At 42.0% G+C, this 19,716-nt stretch overlaps 1 protein-coding gene across 2 annotated transcripts in view; it reads left to right on the top strand.

The window, feature by feature from the left end:
* camkmt (calmodulin-lysine N-methyltransferase) overlaps positions 1-18,507 on the top strand; it is a 109,603-nt gene extending 91,096 nt beyond the window's left edge. For both annotated transcript variants that reach the window (XM_037124633.1, XM_037124634.1), the window contains exons 10-12: positions 3,478-3,541; positions 5,577-5,708; positions 14,856-18,507. In XM_037124633.1, coding sequence (XP_036980528.1) covers positions 3,478-3,541; positions 5,577-5,708; positions 14,856-14,954 — 295 coding nt within the window. In that variant the 3' untranslated portion in view covers positions 14,955-18,507. The remainder of the gene's footprint in view (positions 1-3,477; positions 3,542-5,576; positions 5,709-14,855) is intronic.
* Positions 18,508-19,716: the final 1,209 nt, after the last annotated feature.

Genomic DNA, 19,716 nt, shown 5'->3' with positions numbered 1-19,716 from the left:
CAGTATTAAACTGCAACTGTTCACCAGTGTAACAGACTGTGATACATTGCTCTGAGGTCCCGCAAGAATATCACTTTACATTGTTTTCATTTTCATTTCAAAGTGAAGAGGAGTCCAAACAAGCAGTAAATGCCTCTCTGTTATAATGCCAATGTCTGAATACTTTGTTGGTGAAATAATAGCAGATAGACGCAAATTTGTGTTGTTCTTTTACATGTATAAAAAGGGACGTGCTGGTGCGCAGGTGGCTCATAGCTATTTAAGTGAGCAGCCTTTATCAGCTGTTAACGATGCCGAAAGCATCAGAGACAAGTGAACAATAAAAAATAACGCTGAGTAATTTTTTTGTGTCTTGGTGATAGGAACGGATGATACTTAGAACATTTTCTCAAATTTCAAAACTGCCTTAATAAACAGAAACTGTCGTCAACTTGTCGCAACAAACCAACAGGATGTATGTCAGATACATGATGTTTTTTTCTTTTCTGAAATACAGTACGCATGCGTTCGTTTCTGTGCACGTAATGGCAGTTTTATCCAAAAACTTACTTAATGCAAAATACATAGCTTTATTCGTCACATCACATGTAACATTTGTTACAGTGGTAGTTGTAGACACTTAAAACTTTTCAACAGCTCTGACTGTGGCTCTATTTTTTTCTCCTCTGACCGTTGCCCTTTAAATGGCATCCTGTCCTTCCCGTGCCCTTGGTGTGTTTGTGTCTGCGTGTGTTTCAGCTGTTACCTCCACCCAACCAGCCAACTACCTCACTTCCTTGTTTTCCTTACCACTCACTTTTCCTGTGAGCCGATATCTGTGGCAAAATAAACCAAACACAAACCTCTCACCTTTCAAGTCAAATAAACTTCGCACCCCTGTACAACCTCGGAAGAACAATAAACTTTACACGTAAAGTGCGTACACCCATCCGGGTTTCGGCTTGTAATGGAAAGTCCTGTTTTTGTTTTTCATTTTTGAAAATGTCTTTCCCCACGTCCTGCGTGCAGACGCGTAACGGTGTAGGTTGGGTGTAGAGATTGAGTGAGGAGAGGTTGTGATGTGGATCAGAGGATTTTGAACGAGCAAAGGTCAGAGGCTGCGATTGGAAAGTTGCGTCCAGATTGCGTCTCCGCTGGCCAGTTGGACGGATGTGAGGGATTATGTCAAATCTGCACTGTATTGATACATTTTAGTCAAATTACTGCACTCTCATCTGTGATAATAGGTACACACAAACACGCAACACTCACACACACATAGTCGCATACACACTCAGCGCTCTATTTACAGTCATAATGGATTGAAATTTGTCTTTGTGGACACAGAGACAGGTGTTGCTTTGTTTAGATTGATTGAAGTCGATTTGGGCGTGCGTCCGAGTGTGTGTTGCACGTATCCCCATCTGTTACATAAAACCAACTTGTTAATAACCCAGTTAATACTTTTAACATTTGTGTCAGAGCTTGAACCAGTTAGGAACCGATTATCATTATAACGCCAGGACATCGATGACCATGTAACCTTTTTTGTGATTTTTTTACCTGTATTGAAGCTCACATTTATCTTTCTTCCTTTTAATCCATTCTCCGAGTTGTCCGTGAGTCTTGAAATTTATACAGGATGTGTGTGAACGCTCAAAGCCCACATGCCTCTTTCCACCACCTAGTATTTCAGCTGAGGCTCTACTTCACTCCTCTCAAATGATGGAATTTAACAGTATGCACAGAGGAATGTGTGATTTGACAATTTAAAGTGTATTGAGCTTGTAATAGTTCTACCCTACCCTATTCATTCACGTCATTCATTCAACCTCTATTCCTGCTCAAGGGATCACTGCGGGGTGACCCTCATTTACAATGACATTTATTCATTAGATACTGATGTATAGCCGAGAACTATGACTGACTTTATTTTGCACCCTGTTGGCCGTGACAGTACAGTGATTGTATTAGACACCGAAGTTGTTCTGACACGAGAAATACAAATGCTGTTAGTTCCAAACAACTTTGGTGGAGACAAAAGCCAGTCACAGGAATGTTTCACTCACTTTTATCCAACTTTTGTTAACATGCTGTTTTTTTAGCGGTAAAAGTTCCAGTCTGTAGGATTTAAGATGATCTGTTGGCAGAAATGGACTATAATATTTAGAATGGTGTTTTCACTTGTGTAAAATGAGCTGAAACTACATTTACTCTGTCCTCATCGCCTTGAATGAGGCTTTTATATCTACAAATGGAAAGCGTCCTCTTCCACGCTTTCCACCATGTTGCACCGTGTCCGAGAATGGACACACCAAACACTCATTCTTGACGGAAAAGTTTGTTGTATTTTCACTTTTTTAGCGGCCAACATAGGGGAGGGTTAGATGAGGGGTTTTCAGCTGGTTGCAGTGTTTAACCTCACCACTAAATGAAACTGAATCCAACACACTGGTCCTTTAACAAACTGAATATTAGCACAAGCATGCAATTACAAGCACTTCCCCCTGGCCCCTCAGAATACAGTTCAAAGGGGTTGACATCTCCTGTCATTGTCATTGTTTGGGGTTTATGAAGAGACAGCCAGACATTTCCAAACATTTTACTCTGCCAGTGGAACATGTAAGCTTGATTTCTAAAATCTATCTCAAATTCTATTAAGAAAGCTTTTTTTGTTGTTATTGATGTTGATTGATTCAAACACTCATACGCACTGTACAAAGGCACAAAAACATACATAAAACAAAACATAAATGCACTACAACAAGTATAACACACACATACATCCACTGAGCACCCTGATACTCTCTCATTTTAATTACTAAGATGTGACTTACCTTTGATCACACAGTGCCTGTTTTATATCTTTTTTATTTGGTGTCTGAATTATGCAAATGTGGCGCTAATCATATTGTTTGTGAAGCTGTATGGGAAAAAAAAAACAAAAAAAAAACCCTGCATGCACAAATCCTCTTACTCACATGTACATGTAGACTGTCTCTCCACACACTATAGTTGCAGCACAGAGGTGTTTAATGTATAATGGAGGCAGTTAATTTGTCCGCTCGTGTGTTGTTTTTGTTCTTATATCTTCATATGAACCTCAGAGCTCACACTCCAGGTATTAATTCCACAAATTCAGAGGGGCCTTTTGCGCGGCTTTGAAGAGTCCCAGTAAAACCGTGAACGTCTGCTTGTACACGCGCATGTTTACCGTCGGCGATTGGTATCTGTGCACGTTGGATTTTTCTGATGTTCTGCATTCCTCGCGGCGCCTCGACATAACAGGCGGAGGTGAATACACACGGAAACTCAAACGTAAACAAAAAAGGAAGAGCATCTTACTCATGCAAATTGTTTTTGTTTTTTTTTCTTTTTTCCCCCCTTCTTCCTTTTGGTGGATTTATTTGTGAACAAAAGAAAATAAATAGCCTGCTGCTTTATCTGGAGCTGCTATCGTAAGAATGCATTCTAACCTGTCTCTCCCTCTCCTCCCAGTTTGTTTCTCGACCAGTACAGAGCCTGCCTGGTTGATGCTATAAGGAGATTACTGCAACCCAACGTAAGTGTGTCTGTGTGTGTGTGTGTGTGTGTGTCCGTGTGTGTGCGCGTGCCTCTGTGTGTCTACTGTATATATCTCTGCTTATCCCCTTCTTCTAAATCACCACCCAGTCCTCTCAATCATAATTAGGCCTCGCCCAAAACCCTATACACATTAATCGTCTGACAGGATTAATATCATGTAATGCTTTAATGCTTATTATGAGCGACTTGAATGCATTGCTCTGATCTCCGCCTCTCTCTCTCCTGCCTTCCCCTTAATCATAAATCCGAGGCAACTTCTCCCTTTTGGCCTCGCGATAAGACCCCACGCTGTGACAGCCAAAGCAAATGGGGGGGGGTTAAAAAAAAAAAGCAAAAGGGCTGGAAGAGATAGTGTTGAGGTTTCTATTCATCTGAGGGAAGAGGGGTGCATTTTAAGTACAGAGACCAGACTGGTATAGGGAATATCTGTTTATGAAAAGGAAGGTGAAGGGAAGGCGATAGGGGGGAAGAAAAGGAGGAGAGGACACAGGAAGGGGTGAGGGAGGAGAGAGATGGAAGGAAAACAGGAGAGGAGCAGTAATAACAAAGGAGTAAAATAGATGTCTGATGTCTGAAATATAGATGACGAACCAGAAACATGCACTTCATAATGTGGATTTCAGCTCGATGCAAAGTCATTTTTTGTCATAAAATCACCAGAAACACACAACAAGGCAGAATTAATTGGTCTCTGCTGATCACATGTTTCATGGAGCACAACTGTTTTTGAAAAAGAAGCGTTGCTATTGATTTTAATGCCTACAGCTTCTAGAATAACTTTAAGTGGGGTGGGAGCAGACATCTTTAGTGTAGCCAATTTTTATTATTAACTTTGTTAAGAAACAGCAGCAGTAACTACAAAAACAAAAAGGTTTCTTTTTTTTTAATTTTTTTTTTTAATTTTTTTTTATTAAACATCCAGGTTGTCGTCAGTTCCCTCAGCTGACACTTCAGGCAGTGACACGCGCAGTAACACCTACAATCTGAATGTGTGTCTCGTTTGCAGCTGAGTGTCGGAGCTGCTGCGGTCGAATGACAGACGTGACATCTGGCCATTGTTGTACATCTGTGTGTTAAGTCTCTCTTCATGTCTCTCTCTCTTTAATCCAGCAGAGATAATTCAGGGGCTAATATGATTTGAGTGTCGGCCATCAGACTGTCGCTGCCACAACAAGCTTTGCCAAATATTTAATAATTTGCTAAGCTGATTAAGCAATTAACAAAACAATTAATTCTCCTATCTAATGGCACTAATTTGTTGTTTCTGACAAAGGTGGTCCATCCGGTGGGCTGGATCCCCTTAATCAGCTGATTAGCGCTGGGAGGAATTTTGTCTGTTTGTTTGCTTTAGCTGTGTTTTAAAGGGGGGGGGGCAGCTGGATATACAGATGAAAAATCATCTGTCGAATGGAGGGATCCCGCTGTTTTCACTGCCTTTGTGTTCATTTAGCTTCCGTCGTGTGTGTGTGTGTTAGTGTGAACATCCCTCTTTGCTCCATTTAATTAAAACAATAATAGCATGATCAGCATGAAATGAAACTGAAAGCTGAAGGATTTCAAAGAAACTTTGAACCTGTTGGTAATCCTCTTACTATTGGCAGGACGTCTGTGATGCATGTGCACATACAAACACTTTTTAAAAATTCCTCTCTGTCTTTCTAATACGCACATACACACAAACACGTATGTGACAGATACATGAGTAGACAATTCACACCGAAACGTGTGTTCACATGTGATTGGATTTGTGGAGCTTTAATTTGTTCAGGTTTATCATCTAATATGTACCTGGTAAAAAAATAATACCAAAAAAATAATCAAAGGATATGTTTTTGTGTAAAACTGAACAAGGATTATAAGAAATGAGGACTGAGGTGTGTGTGTGTGTGTGTGTGTGTGTGTGTGTGTGTGTGTGTGTGTGTGTGTGTGTGTGTGTGTAAAGTACCCATAAATGTACTGTGCAACCACCATCAAACTCTAAAACTACTCCCCCTCCTCTGGTTTCTCTCCAGGGCATGGCGTTGGTGTTTGCTCCACAGCGTGGTGAAACTTTGAGACTGTTCTGTCAACTGGCCCAGCAGAGTGGCCTCTACGTCTCTCAACACCAGCAGTATGATGCTCAGGTCATGGATGTTCACTTAAAGGTATATAACGCACGTCCAAAAAACAAGAAGACACTGAGACAGTAAGATTGACTCCAAATCACTGATCCCGTGAAAACGAAAAAGACATATGAATTAGTTGCAGTTTTGATAAGAGAGATAGAGTACACGATCAAACCTTATGCCATCAATAATGTACAAGAAACACCCTCATAGAGTCAGTAATCAAAATGTTTTTGTTTCACATCCAAGAGATGAAGTGTGACTATATGTTTTGACCGGCAGCCGAAGAAAAGTTTCTGTTACTTGATTAGTCCACCTCTGAACACCCGACCTGATCAGATGTTGCTCCCGTCACATTTAGTCACTGTAGGTTATTTTTTTTTCACTGCACATCCCGCACCTCTGTAGTTAACATGATCATGGCCAGAGTTGAATTTCTTTGATCATTTATTTAAAAAAAGTCAAAAACAAAACGTATGTATATACAGTATTTTCCCAAGTTTTGGCCAATATTGGAAAAAAAGCAGAGATTCATAAATTAACTGATTTGAATTCAGCCACATATGAATATCCATCTCCTTCTGGGTGCTGGGTTGTTCTCAGAACTCAGAATATTGTTACATGACTGTTGGTCTCAGCCAGTTCATTCAGGGCTTGACACTTGAGCTATGGAGCATAACATGCATTAAGGAAGCATAAATGTATGTATGAGAAAAAAAGCAGGAATTTTCACCAGTCAACTTAAATAGCTCAATGACGGGGGTTAGCAGACGTCACCATGGTTACAACCGCCGAGTTGCAAAAAGACAGCTGAGTAGAAACTTGCTGCAGACTCAAAGTTCAGCTTTAATGCCACTAAAAACACTTTAAAATGCAAAAGAGCCGAGTTTATGAACCTGACTTGACATGCAAACATACTGCGCGTTGGCACATCGCCATGCAACGCTGAAGTGATATTTTGTGCAGCCCTAGGTCAGAGGTTTACTTAGATGTTATATGTTTGTTAAGAGAGCTCCCTGAACGCTGCTTCTCTCCAGACTGGCCATGAAGCTACTTCCTCCTAGGAAAGTGACTTCTCTTTAATAAACAGACACATAAAAAAGTCTTCATTTAGTGCAAAAATGCATTTTGTTAAATGTGATTGCTGTTTGTTTCAGCTGAATTTTTACAGAGGTCATTAACATCTGTTGTATGGTTTGTAAATAGACTTGGAGGACAACCTAGTTAACGCGGCTCTATTGTTTACTTGAAAATGGTCAAAATCTGTTGCTACTTAACAAAGGAACCAGTGAAAATTCAGGGCGCGTAATGTTCACTCAGCTTTAATAAAGACCGGTGGATCGGCCCGTTGTTTGATGTTCAGAGACACTTTGCGACACACACCGGAGCCAAAACAAACTGCCTTAACTTGGCACGGCGAGAGAGATGGACGAGGGGAAGGAGAGAAAAGGACAGCGTAAAAAAGAAAAAGAGTGACAGAAAGCACCTGAGTAGGCAGTGTTAAAAGAAGTGGTGTCCAGCTGTTAACTCCATTACACTCACAGCTACAGAATAACAGGACAGCACGGAGCGGGCTAAATTGGCGCGCACTCGTTCACCTACACTGGTGGGACAATTGGACAGACTGGCCATTAAAGTGGCTGTTAAAGTGGCCTGAACCTCAGCGAGGAGAAATCTCACTCCTTCTCCCCTTCACTATTTATTCGTCACCGAATTTAGCACAATCGCACTCACATTCTGTCTATAACCACACTGAGGGTGAGGACATGTGTGGAGAGGAGGGACTGACTTGAACCAGGTTTAAGACAGGAGCAGGTCAAGTTGCCCCAGTCCACATTTAGGCCCACACACCAGCCTGTAGTGGAAAGGTTGATTACCACTGGTCTGATGCGTTGAGCCACATATTATGAGTAGAGATGGGAAAAGATTTTATTGTGGCTTGTGATAAAAAGGCTCAGTTATTGTTATTGTTAAAATGTCCTAAATCTGAATTATTGTAAATCAGGATAATTGTCAATATCCTCACAAGGAAAGCTGTCTATCTGACATACAGTACTATATTGATTTTGACGTATGACGATTATCGGGTTAATAAAATGAATCAGTTATTTTGACTAGGATATGTCACATGACAGGATGACGTGAAGTTTTCATATTGTCCCCTGCCTAATCAAGAGTCCATATCATTAATTACAGATGATGCCAAAACAAGCCTTTTCCGAGGCGTTTTGATTTTTTCGGTGTCTGTCAACACTTTTTCTTCAGTCCTCCTCCCTTAACGTTTCTGTGAATGTGCAACCAATTTACATTAGCAAACAAGTTATGCTGGAATGTAATGCAGGACAGATTTTTTTTTTTTTTTGATCGACATTACTGGGAACAATATCACTGTAAATACACCATGATGTAGGTCACTTGTTTTTTTCTGTGATATCACTAGAAAATACAGCACATTTAACAATTTTGCAGAAATATTTAAGAAAGCACTTTGTGACAATCAGGGATCGATCATAGCCTTTGTAAAATATTAAAAAAAGCCTATACGGACTTGACGCACAGGACAAATTTACTTAGTTCTGTATTAATCCAAAGACAGCACCTTTCCCTGTCCCTTAAGTATTTTACTAGTTTAAACTTAAGACTCTTGTTGGACTAATATTGAAATGTCCTTCAAAATAAGTTTGGCAAATCAAATGAATAGCATATGAACATATCCTCTATTCCCTTCTGAGTTAAATTGTGAAGCAAATGGGCAAACAATTCTTTGTTGTTGGAGCGCTTTGCCAGTCATGAATAAAAGGTCTGGCTCCATTTTCAGCTTGTAGGTTGTGGATGCTGTTTCTAGCAGCGATGGGGACTTGACAGTAACAGACACAGTGGAATCAAAATAGAAATGTAGACTAAATAGAGTCAATCAAAGGCAGGTCAATACCCACAGCTTCCTTCAGACTACTTTTGACTGTCTAAACTGCACAAACTCTGCAAACATTCAATTTATGAGACACGGCTTGCGCTTAATAACTCAGAGTGGGTGTCTCTAGCCTCAGGTGGAGTGGGTGCAGCATGAGAGAGAGCTAAAAGGAAAGAGAAGAAGAAAAGAAGTGAAAAGGGACAGAAAGACAGAAGTACCTTTAGTGGGATAAAAGTGGATGCAGCCATTGCCTAGATTTAAAAGAAATACAACTTTGGTTTGAAAAAGCTGTGGGGAGAATTGATTGGGCCTCAAGGCCACTGAATTCAGTCATTGAATAATCCTAATGGTTCAGCACCTCAACCGCTTGGGAAAATTGCCACTCAGACCTGTTGTCGTGATGAGAGCTGCCTGACGACGGCTTGTGTGCGATGTGAACGGTGGAAATCTAACTAACACTGATGTTTGAGAAGAAATCACCCAGATATTATGCTGGTTTTTTTTTCTTTCTTCAGCATGCAGTGGGACTGTAAAACCAGTCGGCTCACTCTTGAAATGCACATTTCCATCCATGTGACACACACACACACACACACTGTCATACATGCATACACACACACACACACAATCATACTCGCACAGTGGGGTCAGGTGCTGTGTGTGGATATGAGGACAAGTTGAAGTGCCCCCCTCACATCTGAAGGTGATTAAGTCTCCTCTGCTTATCTTCTGATGAACACTCCGAACAACCCCTGTGTGGTTTGTGTGTGTGTGTGTGTGTATCTAACTGACCATTCCCTACACACACACACACACATGCACACACTGCGCACACAGCTAGGAAACAAGCTATATCACAATCCCACACAGACCAGACATCACTCAGACAGCATATTGGCTAGACATTACACACAAACACACACACCGCATGATGATATCACAGCGAAACATACACTACCACCATGCGCGCCCGCATACACACACACACACACACACACACACACACACACACACACACACACACACACACACACACACACACACATCCAAATGAGCAGCTGCTACTCATTTGCACTACAGATTAGCTTTTTCCTCGGCTATATCTACTTTCAGTGGGTGGATCAGAACACAAGAAAAATGCATATCACAACCGACAGTGGAACACACACTATGGATTTTATTTCACCGCGGCTTAAAAACAATCAAAGAGCGGCGGAAAAGCAGGTGTATCCATTCTGAGGATAAAGCCGGAGCTGAAAAACCTACATGTTCTTTTTAACAGAGAGGATTCGAGCTGTGAAAATGTCTCCAGTTCGTGAGGAAAAGCCTGTTTAATACTACGCTCAATTAACTTTCCCTGTTGTTACCTCAGACTTGCATTACACTGTTTATTTCTAAAACCCATCACATTTCTTTTAGTAAATATTTTGAATTTTTTTGTAAAATGTTTAAGTTAGATCTGCAATTTGAGATATGTTTATAAGTAAATAATACAATTAAATGAAGCCTGTGCACCTTCAAAATTATGAATATAACAAATTTATAATATAACAACAAGATATTAACAACAGTTGACCAGTAGGAGGATTTTTACAGGCCGCTGCTTAATGTCCAAATATTTGTGACACTTATATATTAATGAGGAAACATGTCCACTATCACTATATCCTTATCAGGCAGATGAATGCAAAATCCCACGTCAAATAATTGAACTAACTCTGTTATATTGCTAATCATTATATCATATACAAGTTCATAGCTCTTTAATATAACATCATTCATAAATGATTCATTTGTATTTAAACTGTAGTTAAAAGTAAGTTTACAGTTTATAAATGATTTAGTAAGCAGTTAAAGGTTTATAAACATAGTTTTCGACTTTACGATATGCACTTGCTTACATAGTGCCCCTTTAACTATAAATGTACCAATTATTAATGATGATTATAAAAAACACCTCTCTTGTACATTTTTTAGTTTTCAAACATATATATCAGAATCATCAGCATCGATGTATATGATCATCTGGCGTTTGACACCACTGTCACCTTCGACATGATCAGATCGAATTATCCCCCAACACTGGTGTCAGGCGAGCGGCGCACTCCAGTCAGAAACCCAAACTTGTTTCACATGCAGCCGCACAACAATATCACATAGTTGGTTGAGTTTCCGCGTGTCATTCAACGACTCGCAAGCTCCTCCATCTGGCGCAGAGGCCGTTAAACAAACGCACCCACCCCTCCACGCGATAGCTCCGAGTACACTGGCATCCCTCGCCGTGCCAGATTTCGACGCTCGTCAGATTTGATTTTGTTTGGAATATACCGACCATCTTAATGCTTGCCTCGTGTGTGAAAAAAAGAGAGAGAGCGCAAGGAGTGTTTTTTTTTTTTCTTTACAAACCGTCTCCAGACCCCCAGCTCGCTACTCTGCAGTTTTCTAAAACATACACACACTTTCGCCCGCTGACACAAACGCACACACGGGACCTGCAGACAGCAGGCAGGCCCCGATGTGCAGCGGTAGTGTGTCTAAGAACTGTGCGTGTGTGTGTGAGTGTAAGGCGTGTGCTGGGACGGGCAGACAGGGCTAGTGCGTTATCCTCTTATCCCCACTGTTGTGGAATAGAGAGGCAAGCAGCTGGAGGGACTGCAAGCAGCCTGATAATGCCAGCGCTATTTTCTAACCCGCCATCTTAATCTTGTTACTCAAATGGTTGTGAAGAGAGAGTCATGAATTTTAATTTCTCTCTCTCTCACACACACTCACACACTCACACACACTCTCACACACACGCAAGGGAGTGTGTGTGCACATGTGTAGATCCCCCCCGTCTCTCTCACATGCATAAATAGTATCCCCACTGTGTCCATGCACTCACACTTTCTTCCCTGCCTCCTTCCTTCTGCCTCCCCCCTTTCACTTGCTTTTCTCTCCCCCCTCAGCTGCCTTGCTCCCCCCTTTCCTCTGACATATCTTCCTTCACCCTTCTCTACTCTCCCCCTCCCTCCGCTCCCCACTATCTTCCCATTTCCTACATCACGACCCACTTCTCTATTTACTCAAGCCTGTCCTTCTATCCCTTCCTCTACTCGTCTCTCCATCCACCCAATCCCTCATTCTCTGTTTCCTAATCCTGCTGAGGGAGACCCCAGACATCCGGTTCATCCGCCCCTCCCTTGTCTCATAGCCCCCCCCCCCCTCTCTTTTTCCACCTTGTTCAGTTTCTCTCCGGTTTACACCAGCAGGGCAAGAATAAGTGGGGGGGGGGGGGAGAAAGAAGAGAAGGAGGCAGGGAAATAGAGTGGCACAATGAGCGCACGAGAGAGAGGGAGACAGAGGCTGGGGCGAAAGTGGCAATAAAATAAATGACTTGCACCTTGGAAAGGAGAAAAAAAGAAGAAGGAAAAAAGATTGAGGAGGAGGGTGGGGTGGGGGGTCGGGTTGAGAGCCGATTTAGCCAGCCACCCATGAAGCTGATTAGGCAGCCTGCGATCAGGAGGAACAGCTTTGCTTGTTAAACTTTTCACCTCTGCGAGCTCTTAGCCCTCACCGTGTTAAGGCCCCCCCCTCCCCTCTCGATCCCTCCATCCCTCCATCTATCGCTTCCTTGCTCCTTCCGCCTGGTAGAATTTGAATGTGAATGCTGGCTGTGGTCCCCATTGCAGGCTTAGCAAAGGGGGCAGGCAGCTGCCCCTCCACGCCCAACCACCCCCTGGGCCGCCAGCTCGCTCTCTCTCTCTCTCTCTCTCTCTCTCTCTCTCTCTCTCTCTCTCTCTCTCGCTCTCTCTCTCTCTCTCTCTCTCTCTCTCTCTCTCTCTCTCTCTCTCTCTCTCTCTCTCTCTCTCTCTCTCTCTCTCTCTCTCTCTCTCTCTGGGGGTCACAGGTTCAACCCCAGGCTGGTGCCTGGAGGGATGGCCACAGGAAGATAACACACATGAAGGGCACTTGGGGAGAAAGGGAGCGATTGAAAGAGAGACAGAGAGAGAGAGAGAGCGAGAGAGAGAAGCAGTTTGTTCAAATTCAACAAAAAGGAAAGAAATTGAGAAGAAGAGACGGTGAAGAAGCAAAGATCTCTTGCTTCCTCAGGACAAGCTGTGGGTAAAGGAGCGATTAGCGATGAGCCAGCAGGACCACAGGTAGCCATTTAAATCACACAACCCACCCTATTTTCTGGATGTTGTTTCACTTGCCACGACCTGTGGATGTATATACATAAAAAAAAAAAAAAATGTGGCTAATAGTCAGTACTTTCACACACTTGATACGAGTCAAGTACGATGCCAATGAGGTCACAGAGAGTTACAATGATTGACTACATGAAATATTGACAGATCCATCCAGTCTAAAACATGAAACCAGAAGTGTCCTAATGACTTGCATATTTAACTACATTTGGTTGTAAGTTGTAAGGGCAAACACTTGTTTCAGTACACATATATACAACTACACACATGTCAGTTTCTTATTGTGTTGTTATGCAGTAGTAAGCCAAAATGTATTAACCTTAATGTGATGTAATTATCTGCATTTGAGAAGAAAGAATGGGCGAATGTTTGGCATTTTTGCTAAAGAAATCCTGATTAATTGAATATCAGACTAGTTGCTGTCTGTCAGTCTGTTAACTGACTATTTGTCCCAGCTGTGAGCAAACATTCTCACTCTCAGAAACACACATGCACACACACAAACACACGCACACAGCTTTGTGGGGTGTCCATGTCCTGCCCACTCGGTGCCCTTTTAAGCGGTCTTGGCAGTTTGGGCATGCACCAGCTAATCAGCTCGCTCAGCGTCTGGCCAAATGATCAGAGACTTATGAAAGTGAGTTTAGTGGGTCTGCTCATGTGAGAGTGTGTGATTGTCTGTGAGTGGTGTGTGTACATGTGTGTGGCGAGACCGGGGTAGGGGAGAGAGAGCTGTGTGAAAAGGTCTGCTCACAACAAACAGAAACCCAGACTGACCCACATTTCACTCCCGTCAGCGGCGTGTTAGGTGCTCCGCAAGTGCTCATCCATCCAACTCAAACCCGCTTACATTACCAGCTCGACTGCTGACCGCCTGCTGTTCCCCCAACAAATTAGGCCACGATGTTAAGGGTTGTAGTTCTTATCTGATTCTGTTCAACACGACCACCGAACAAACTGCTTTATTCGGCTTTATTAAGATACGTATGTTTTAAGTGAACAGGACGGGAATCTAGTAATGGTGTATTTGAAGCTTCATTCGGATGGTTGTTAGGGCGGACATTAGCCCCTTTTATATCAGTGAAACTACAGTGCTGACATGAGGGGCTGCCACAACAGTGTTGACTTTAAAGGGCTTTTTATATAACAGGTAGATAATTAAAAGACAAATAAACTGATCAGCAACTGTAACAGACAAAATGAAGACTTTATCATTCCATAAAATGTTTAATCTGGCTCAACTTTTAATGATGTCCTCCGTTTGCTAGTGGACTATTTTTTTTTAAAGATCTCAGTTTGGCATCATGGCTGTTGCCACCTTATTTTTTGGAGACAGAATTGACTGTTTGGACAAGAGTTTGGAGCTGGGGAAGATGTCCTGATTGGACACGCCGTGGTAGCGACCTGTGATGTGTCCTAGCCATACCTCAAAGTTTCCCCTGCTTAATAATCTGTTTCACTCTACTTGGGACCATATCTTACAAAATGAACATCATGCTGTGTCAAAGAAGACTTGAAACTAGTAAGCAAGACCATAAACTCACTAGGAAACTGTTTACTGAAGTGATAAATCAAGTGAGACGTAGCGTCATTTTCTTGTAAGCTTAGATAGAATCAGCCTTCTTTTTGAAACCAGTGGAGTCCTGCAGTGGTACTATTTCTCCACTTGTTAAGAATAAAGGGCAAAGTTAAAGTCCTCCCCACCCCTTTTCCCTTCCTTATTATTTGTTTTTGTCCTTGTTTGTTTCAGTTTTTTAAATGTGTATCCAGCAGTGTGTGCAGCCCGTCCTCAACATTATCTCCATTACATACTGTAATTACACATTATCTTGAGCTAATCTGTCAACTTGTAAGTGGAGTTTTCAGAAGAACATTAGAGTAATATTTGATGATTAAAGATTAACAATAAGGGGTGTTTGTGGCATTTTTGCCTCAATTTCCATAGCAGATTGTGGATGGCTTGCGACAAAGGACCCCAAAATGTTCAAAACACTGATCGAATCAGAGGATATATTCTACCAAACTAAAATAAGGTCAATGGCGTTCTGCCTGCGTAAATGTTTTCTCATGTTCTTCACTTTCCAGATGCTGAGGGAGGGAAAAGAAGCCTATGATGAGAACATCCACTACCCTCTCCTCATCACCCTGAGCAAAGGACCTCAATCTGTCAGCCACGCTCAGTAAACCAAAACAAGTGAGGCCTCCACTCTGCACAGCGCGATACGGTTTGAAACAGATTGATGCCATGGAGTCGTGTCATCGACGAGATCCACAAGTGATCTCAAGAGGAGGACAACTTGCACTGAAGGAGCAGTATTAAAAAAACAAATAGAGTAGAGTTTGTCTTAAAGTTTAGTGGCACAGGGAGCAAATCAAGTTTGTGGTCATACTCGAGACATTTTTCACACCTGATGCTGGCCACCGAGAGGATTCATCGTCAGACGGCGCATGGCTTCGGACAGTATCTGAGCGTGCATGTTTTGTAGTTTGAAGTATTGACGAGGAACGACCTAATTTCCAAAACAGCGCGGGTGAGAAGAAAGAAAAGAACAGGTGGATACATTTTGAACCGAGTATTTTTAACCATCTGTCATGCCAAATAATTACAGTCAAGTCTCCGAGACACTCAGCCCTTTAATCAGTTGACCTAACACTTAATCACTGCTTTAATCAGCCATCCAAGAGAGTGAACCAACATTGCCAAACAGTCATCTGGCTGACCAGTCCAGCAACTAGTCAGTATTCGGTTATCTAACCCACTAAAATCTGAGTTAATCTGTCATCATACCAGCCATGAAAGTCAGTCAGTTGTTTTGTCATTTCACTTGTTGTTCAATCAGTTGGCTTCATGAGCGTTTCCTCAGTCGGCCCTACTGAGTATGTGAGCCCCCTTCAGCCAGTCAGTATTAACCTCTGCCACTGTGTTTCTGGCCCCAGCATGGAGGCCAGCTCTAATTCATTAACTATTACAGACTGTGGAGCAGCTCAGTTTCCTGTGCGTTTCCTTCTTCCCCCTCTCTAATTTCTTCTAATACAACCCATTCATCCCAGCCAGAGGTCACTAATGATAAGTTCTTTTGTGCATTTCTTACAATAGTACATTAACACGTCGAAGCCCTTTCAGAAATAAGGAGCAGTTGTTTCTGCCCGGGAGCTAAAAGCTAGCGTATTCCACGGCCACATCGCCATGGAAACGAATAATCTACTGTATATCACATGATGTAATTTGATTTTACACAGCCTTGGTTTTATAATCTGTGTTTGAACAGGGTAATTTGACCTCCTGGTCGCCTCAAACGCCTGCTGCTTGATTTGTTAACAAACAAAAAAAAAAAAGTCGCCACTGATGTAATTGTAGAATAGATCCATTGTTTCTGCTTCCATAACTGCACTGACGGCTCTGGATTTCGAACATAGTTAGTAAAATAAGTGCTGGTGAGTCTGTTTAAATCACCAGCGTGAATCCTACGTCAATTTACTTAACATTTTTTAGATCTTGTGGCAGCTACTAAATGCATAATGAATCCTACTACTCCAAGTTACTAACAAATGACCCCAATACTGTGGAATAGATTAGAACATGTATGATATCCCATACAGAGCAGGCTTTCTTTATCTATTTTTTTCTTTAATTTTGTTTTTTCTGTGTGTACCCCCAGTCTCCACTTGCTCAACAAATCTCACGTCAAGTTAATCTTAAAGTTGCTGTATTGTCTCCCGTGGAAGGAACTGGTCTTGGATTAAGGGATACTACTGCATCGATCCCGACATTACAGTTACACATTAATAAGAGCACATGGGCAAAGATTACCTGAGATTAAAACCAGGTGAAATCCTGCATTTATCCTGGGTCTGATTTCACTCCAGGAGCTGCCCATTAATAAGTTTAAAGAATAAGTCAACCCAAAAAATTTAAATTCAGTCATTATCTACTTGCTTCCTTGGCTGGAGCTGCAGCAAAACAGGGTTGCAGCATGTTCCTAAACAGCTGAAGTGAATGGGGACTTGCTTTAAACTGTAAAAAAGAAAAAAAAAATGTACATCTTGTTTTCCGTTTTCCTATCAACACAGATAAGTGTTTCGCTCAGGTCTTTTCCCCTCCGTTCTGCTGTTCTTGTGGTATTAAGGAAACGCCAAGTGTCAGTGGGTCACTAAACTTGTACCTATCACTTGTGAGGTGTTTCCATATTTCACTGTGATCCATTGCTGTACACAACAGCCAAGAAGCTATGCAGTATCTCTCGGCGGCTGCTGTTCACGTTCCTCGTGTTGAAGAATATAATCCAACTTCTGAAGTAAGAGGTGTTCCCTGTGTGCAACTACTCAGAAAAAGTAAATTAAGCCAGTTTTATCAGTGGTCTCAATGCTTTGAGGACTTAAATTGCATTGCAAAGGTTTAGAAGTGTATTTAATTACATTTTTATCTGTAATGCAGTTTGCCGTAAAACTTCGATATCCGTCGGCTAACACAGAAACACCATCCGAACTGTGACTCCATCGCTGTCTAGTGTGACGTCGCCATCACTGTGACAGTGATGTCATTCGAACAATGCATTGTTTACTGTGACATCTGCACTGCGTGGCTGCTTCTTCCAACATCTCTGCCTTTATCTGTGGCAAAAAAAAAAAAGTCTCCACCCGGTGCACCCGCGATCTGCTGTGATGTTTTTCACAAGTGATGTCGTCACTTCTTGTTGTGATATTAGTGCTGTACGCTTGGACACTTACCACTTCTCACTGTGACAGTCAAGGAACCACTCATCGTCAGTGCTGTTCAGAGAGGCTCATGTGCTCTTTATTTTGGATTGCTTACTATTAATATTTATGGTGAGAAATCCGACAGCTGTGACCAAAAAGACACACAGAGCTGTGATGCTGCCGGGGTTTCTGTTACCTGATCTGTTGTCCAACATATTTTAATCTTTCTGATCATAACATCGGGTGAGAATGATTCCCACTAAGCACATGAAATAGTACTAAATTTTAAACAAGTGATACCGGGGGAAGATAGTCGATTTTGGAGTCTTAATACAGATTCTTTGGGTTTGTGATTGAGGGCATCAGTAGTATTTGTGAACATGTGACCCAGCGCCATTTTTTTTATTTTATTTTAACAGAAACCCTGGTTCTAGCTGAGAATCACCTTGGGCAAACGTCGTACAGGATTGCTCTACTGTAAGATTTATGTCACTGTGTTCTGGAATGTCTCAGCTGGGTTATTATTTTGATTATCAAACATAATTCTTAGAATTGCATTGTAGGTCATGTCAACACTAATCCAGACCAGTTGCACAAATTGGATCAATTTTTCTCAGTTTTTGATTTTCTTATGTTCTGTTTTTTTCCTGTAATTTCAACCCCCAAAACAAACATTTTCCAAAAGCAAAACATTTTTTAAAAAATCCAGTTTGGGTCAAAACAAAGTTGCTCGTGCAGCGCTTTTAAAAATATTGATGAACAACTGTCATGTGATCTGTGCATGAGCTGATAGAAATAACTGTTTTTGTAATATTATTTTGGGTTTTGACACAAGAAATATAAAAATCTGTATACTTCAGTTTGATTTTTGATGTATCTGCTTTTGTGTCGACATGGCCTCATGTAGTGATTCTGTCTGTTCAGTTTTCACTTTCCTTCTGCTTCACTATAATCAGTGGGTTTATTGTTGTATTTTCAGGTTACGGGTGGGTGATTCTTTTTGTGAATGAATGAAAATAAAAACATTTTCTTGAAGAAATGTTGGAACTCTGGGACTTTTTAAAAATCAGTATTTACAAGATAAAGTTACAGCAATATTTCATTAATACAATGTTTTCATATTTTAAAATTATTTAATCTTTATTTAATAAACACATTTTTTTTCCTGACTACTGTCTGGGAATTTGAGATTTTTTGTGTGATGATGAATATATCTCTCTTCATGGGGATCAGGTTGGCAAAGCTGCTTGTGAAGAAAACAACAACAAAGAAAACGTGTGTGTTCCAGTAATAAAACTCTGGTTATAAATGTCCACAGATGCAATAAAGTTTCCTTCAGGCCCTGATCGGCGGTGGCCTGCGTTTCAAACACAATGGCCTCCTGCAGGCTAAGCTGGTGCCAGACAAGGTAACACACACACAGAGACACACACATACACACTAACACACACACACACACACACACACACACACACACACACACACACACACACACACACACACACACATATCAAGTCCAGTCAACAGTCTACCCCTCCACAGGAAGAAAAGAGAGAGGGATAAAGGAGGGAGGGAAGGCAGTACACAGCAGCTAATCCTGCAGGCTCACTCTTCTGTTTATCAGTGAGAAGGAGGGAGGGAGAGTTAGCAGAACGGGAGGGACCAGCGAGGCCTCCTGATCTGTCTTTTGATATTTTAAAGAGGTCTGTTCTCTCCTCCCCAACACTCTGCTGGAGAGACAGAGAGAAGAGATAGAAAAACCTGCAGACAGAGGCAGAGAGAAAGACAGACAGAGAGAGAGAGAGGGAGGCTGAAAAAGACAAGAAGGCCGAGGAGGAGAGCAGAAATGGCACAAGACAAACTGAATGGCTGGATGGAAAGGGGGGAAGTGAGACAGCTGGAAATGAGGTGAAGGTAGATCGAAACAGTGGGGAAAAGCTTCGGCCGTGAAAGAAAAGAGAGGGCTGACTGAGAGACTGAGATTGACTGGCCAAGTGAGTGATCGAACAGAGAAAAAGAGAGAGACAGAGTGCTCCCGGCTCGACACAAGGGCCCCATTAACTTGACCACTTGCCCTTTGCACACAAAGGCAGGGCCGGCCCACTGCCCCTCCCACCCAATTATCCACGATTAGGCTCAGTGCACTGTGTCAAGATGGAGAGGGAAGGAAGGGAGGAGAGGGGGAGAGAGGCGAGCACAGGGAGGAGGATGAAGGGGACGGAGGGAGCGAGGGAAAGAACTGAGGGGT

Source organism: Acanthopagrus latus, chromosome 15 (assembly GCF_904848185.1).
Source record: "Acanthopagrus latus isolate v.2019 chromosome 15, fAcaLat1.1, whole genome shotgun sequence".
Classification (NCBI taxonomy): domain Eukaryota; kingdom Metazoa; phylum Chordata; class Actinopteri; order Spariformes; family Sparidae; genus Acanthopagrus; species Acanthopagrus latus.
This window is presented reverse-complemented; position numbering and strand designations above follow the sequence as displayed.